The 3,884-nt window shown below is 57.2% G+C and overlaps 1 protein-coding gene across 1 annotated transcript in view; it reads right to left on the bottom strand.

The window, feature by feature from the left end:
* Positions 1–623: 623 nt before the first annotated feature.
* LOC127751182 (uncharacterized) overlaps positions 624–3,884 on the bottom strand; it is a 16,074-nt gene continuing 12,813 nt past the window's right edge. Inside the window, exons 4-5 of the mRNA XM_052274307.1 lie at positions 1,747–1,816; positions 624–1,111 (exon numbers count right to left, since the gene is read on the bottom strand). Coding sequence (XP_052130267.1) covers positions 629–1,111; positions 1,747–1,816 — 553 coding nt within the window. The 3' untranslated portion in view covers positions 624–628. The remainder of the gene's footprint in view (positions 1,112–1,746; positions 1,817–3,884) is intronic.

The following is a 3,884-nucleotide window of genomic DNA, read 5'->3' as shown; positions in this document are numbered from 1 at the left end:
GGCGAGGGCCGACGCGTCGTAGCCCGGCGTGGCATAGCGCGGCGCGGTTTACGACTGCTCGTAAACGGTGACCGAGCGTAAGGCTGGGCGGGAGCTGCTCAGCGTGAACAGCACTACAGCGTCCACACGGGGCAGACAGCCTCGCTTTTCCCGCACTCCCCCAATACTTTAGGCTGGCTGCTGGCTGGACCGCTTCACGTTCGGCTGGCAGCGCTACGGCGGTCGGCTGGCAGCGCTACGGCGTTTCTGCTTTTGACGCTGACAACTGACAACTTCACGCTTAAACTAACAAACGGACTTTTGCACTTTACTTGAGTACAAGCTGCTGATTACTACGTATCATCTGCTAAACTAACAAACGGACTTTTGCACTTTACTTGAGTACAAGCTGCTGATTACTACGTATCATCTGCTAAAAATAGAGAGATTCACTCAAACTTTTGGTGTCAAGAGAATCAATATATAACTTTTACGCGACGACGTTGGCTTCTTTCACTTCTCACGGGACGGAAACATGCTGAATAATTGAAAAATAGCAGCTCCCCCGTACTCGCAAGAGCTGGCTAAGCGGCCCGCAACCGACCCCGACTCTATAGGCGGGCCGTGAACGTTATTCTTCTTCCTCTCTCTACTTCGCCCCCACTTTAGCCAACAGGACGCGCAGGATGTCGCCGCACCCGCCGGGCTGCACAGAGCCCGTCCAGGACGAGCCACCCTCCTCTTCGGCAGCGACGGTGCACTTGGTGGAGGTGAGCAGGCGGTGGCTGGCCTCCAGCTGCTCGGCCAGCTGCAGCGGCTCCTCCACGGCGTCCGACGTGGTGCCCACATCGCCGGCCGCCTCCCGCTGCACCCGCCTCTCCAGGGCCTCCTCCACCTGGCCAAGCTGAGCGACCGACGACTCCAGCTGGCGGTTCAGCGACTCGACCGCTAGAGGCACCACCAGCCGCAGCATCTCCACCACCTTCCTCCCCGCGTCCGCGCCCCGCTGCAGCTGCTGCAGCTCTGGGTCCTCGATCTTAAGCTTCTTGCATGGTGGGGCGTCCTCGTCTTCCAACAGCCGGATCGTTAGGAAGCTGTCGGGGAGGTCCTCAAGTCGTCGTATCTTAAATGCCTAAACATGGTAATTAAAAAAATAATTCAATAAACTGGTGGTAGCAAAGCAAAACTTGTACATATGATTTGTTGCAACATGTTTAAAAGGTTTCCAACTGAATCCAATATAGTACCGGTACAACAATACTAAAAGCTTTTTATACCATGATGACTTTTGATTAAAACATAATATTCCCTGTTCATATCAGCTTTTGACTGAATTTAAACTTCTACCATTTCACAACCATTTGCTTTGGACTGTACTTGTACATGTGGATCAGTATTTACACATGCAAGAAAAGACACGGAAGTTGTCCACCGTGTAAAATCCTACTCCCAGCACTCCCATACAGGTTGTGGTACAGAATACACATACATACTACACACTGTAAAGGCTCTATGTTATAAATTCCTGTACTCCGTACTTAAAACACTGAACTTAGCAAGTACAGGAAGACACTGAAACATGTTGACCAATAAAGTACTGGTCAACTTCCTGTACTTTTTTTACACGGTGAATCCATGCTTAGCGATGGAGCAAGCACTGCTATGACAGTAGACACTAACTTACTTTTACCAGCTCCCAAGATATTTTAACCAAAGAAATGAAAATGGTTAATATGACCACAATCAGAACCTTATTAACATACTGACCTTCCTGCAAGTTGGGCACTTCCTTCCCAAGGCAGGATTCTGCACACATTCCTTGCAAATTGTGTGTCCACTGTCCACAGGGCAAGTCACACTTCAGATCCATCAAACAGCAAGTTGTGTCACACTTAATGGTTGCAGTTTACAATGTAAACTACTTAGAATACAGCACCAACCACCATAAGAGGCTATATACGCGCAGGATCACTTTAACTTCCTATCCAACTGAGTTTACGGTGTATCACTGTACGTGCGCCACAAAACGTTTCACTGTGAAAAATATGTTTTGTACATGTACGATATGTTTTGTAATTTGTCAGCACAACATGGACTCACTACCGAAAAGCACCCCGTCAGCGGGCGTCACGTCGTCGAGCAGGCCACGCACTGCACCGAGATGCACTCCGTCATGGAGACGGCTTGGCGGGAGGCCATCCTGGATGCGCGGATCGTGCTCTCACTCGGACCTGCTGCACCCGGTACATGAGGCCGGGCGCAGCCAAGGGCGTGCGCGCCACTGGGGTCGCCAAGGTCCTTCGGGGCCGCGGTGCCCGTCGAGCCCATGGTCGCCTTGACGGCGCCCGCTTTGGTGCCCGTAGGCCGCGGCGGCAACACCCACTCGCCCGCTGCTGGCCATGCTTCGAGAAGAGCGTGGAGGCCAAGGAGAAGCCCAAGAGCACGATACTGGCCAGCCCGCACGCACGGCGAGCAGGCGCGGCACTCCAGCCCAAGGCCTTCACACTCAACCCCGACAGTCTTGTGTGCCTCGAACCTTGGCGGGAGTGGACGAGCCGTGTCCGCCCTGCTGCAGCCTGGCGCCCCGCCACCCCGCATTGTGTACCTGTGTTGCGGGCTGGTCGGTCTGCCAGGCGCTCCACAAAGGCTGGCGCCTTTAGCACCCAGCCCTCTCAGCGTCCACTACAGGAGACAGAACTCTCTGCGTGCGCCGGTTGGGGCCCCGAGGGCAGCCTCACTCCGACTATTAGCGCCACACGTCGCGCTGTCGACGCCACGCTTCTGCGTTACGAACATGAGAGCGCGCAGCGGGATGATGTTCCTTGTGACCACCGTGGTCGGTCGCGGCGCGGACGTGCGCGTGCGCAGTAGCTCCAGCCTCCGCACGGCCGGCGCGGTCACGGGGTGATGCTCTGACGCAGCTCGCGGCTGTTTAGAGGCTTGTCGCACATAGGGCGGGCGGCGGAGAGAGAGGTCCCTCGCTAACTTCACGCGCAATACGGAATCAGCTTGCAGGTCGTCGATCAGGGACAGCGCACAGCGACTCCATGCAGGACCGCCCGACTCAGCCCCCGTGTAGCCTTATGGTCCTCGCTGCGCCGCTCCTCGCGCTGGGCCACGATGGGCCAGCCAACCCTCACTCGAGCCCTTTGAAGCACGCAACTCTGCCTCTCGCATCCCAACCCCCGATCTCTTGCTGCACCATACCACCAGGAAGCTGAGGATCAGCTCGGCGCTGAGGCGCTCCCACGCCGACACTTAGTCTTGGTGCGGTGCTAGCGTCGGGTCTGCAGCAGAGAGCGTCAGCTCGGAGTCGTGCTGGGCGGGCACGCCACCTCCCTGGAGGACGTGTCCGGCAGCTTCAGCGGACAGACGTCACCCACGACCACCGCACGCCTGGCGGTACGCATGCTCGGCGTGCTCGGCGCTGGCGGAGGCTGAGCCTCGGACTTTTCCAGGCTGGAGCCGCCTGGCCGAGGTGAGGCTGGGCTGGGGCAGGAGCTGGGCGTGTCCATAATGTGGCTGCCTTGCAGGAGACACGCGCAGCACCTCACATGCGCAGGGCTCCGCCGCGCTCAGATGCTATATGATCGCCACCGAGACGCTTCTGGGCATCTGCTTCACGCTCGCGCTCTCCACAGACATGACCGCCGCGATCGCGCTCACTAAACATGCACAATGGCTACTGCATGATGCGCGGCGACTGGCGACTGAATGAATGAGAACGAGTGATGAGTGAGTGGGAATGGGGTTGGCTGGAGGGTGGGGCCGAACTGTGCTGCACTGCCAACCACCACCACCGGACCATCTCCGGAGCAGTCGCGGCACCGCAGTCACGCCGCCTGCCACCGCCAGCTCCTGCAAGCTCTCCGCCAAGGTCAAGACCCGTTAACCGTGCGCACATG

This window comes from Frankliniella occidentalis, unplaced genomic scaffold (genome assembly GCF_000697945.3).
Source record: "Frankliniella occidentalis isolate FOCC.00 unplaced genomic scaffold, Focc_3.1 Scaffold372, whole genome shotgun sequence".
NCBI lineage: Eukaryota > Metazoa > Arthropoda > Insecta > Thysanoptera > Thripidae > Frankliniella > Frankliniella occidentalis.
This window is presented reverse-complemented; position numbering and strand designations above follow the sequence as displayed.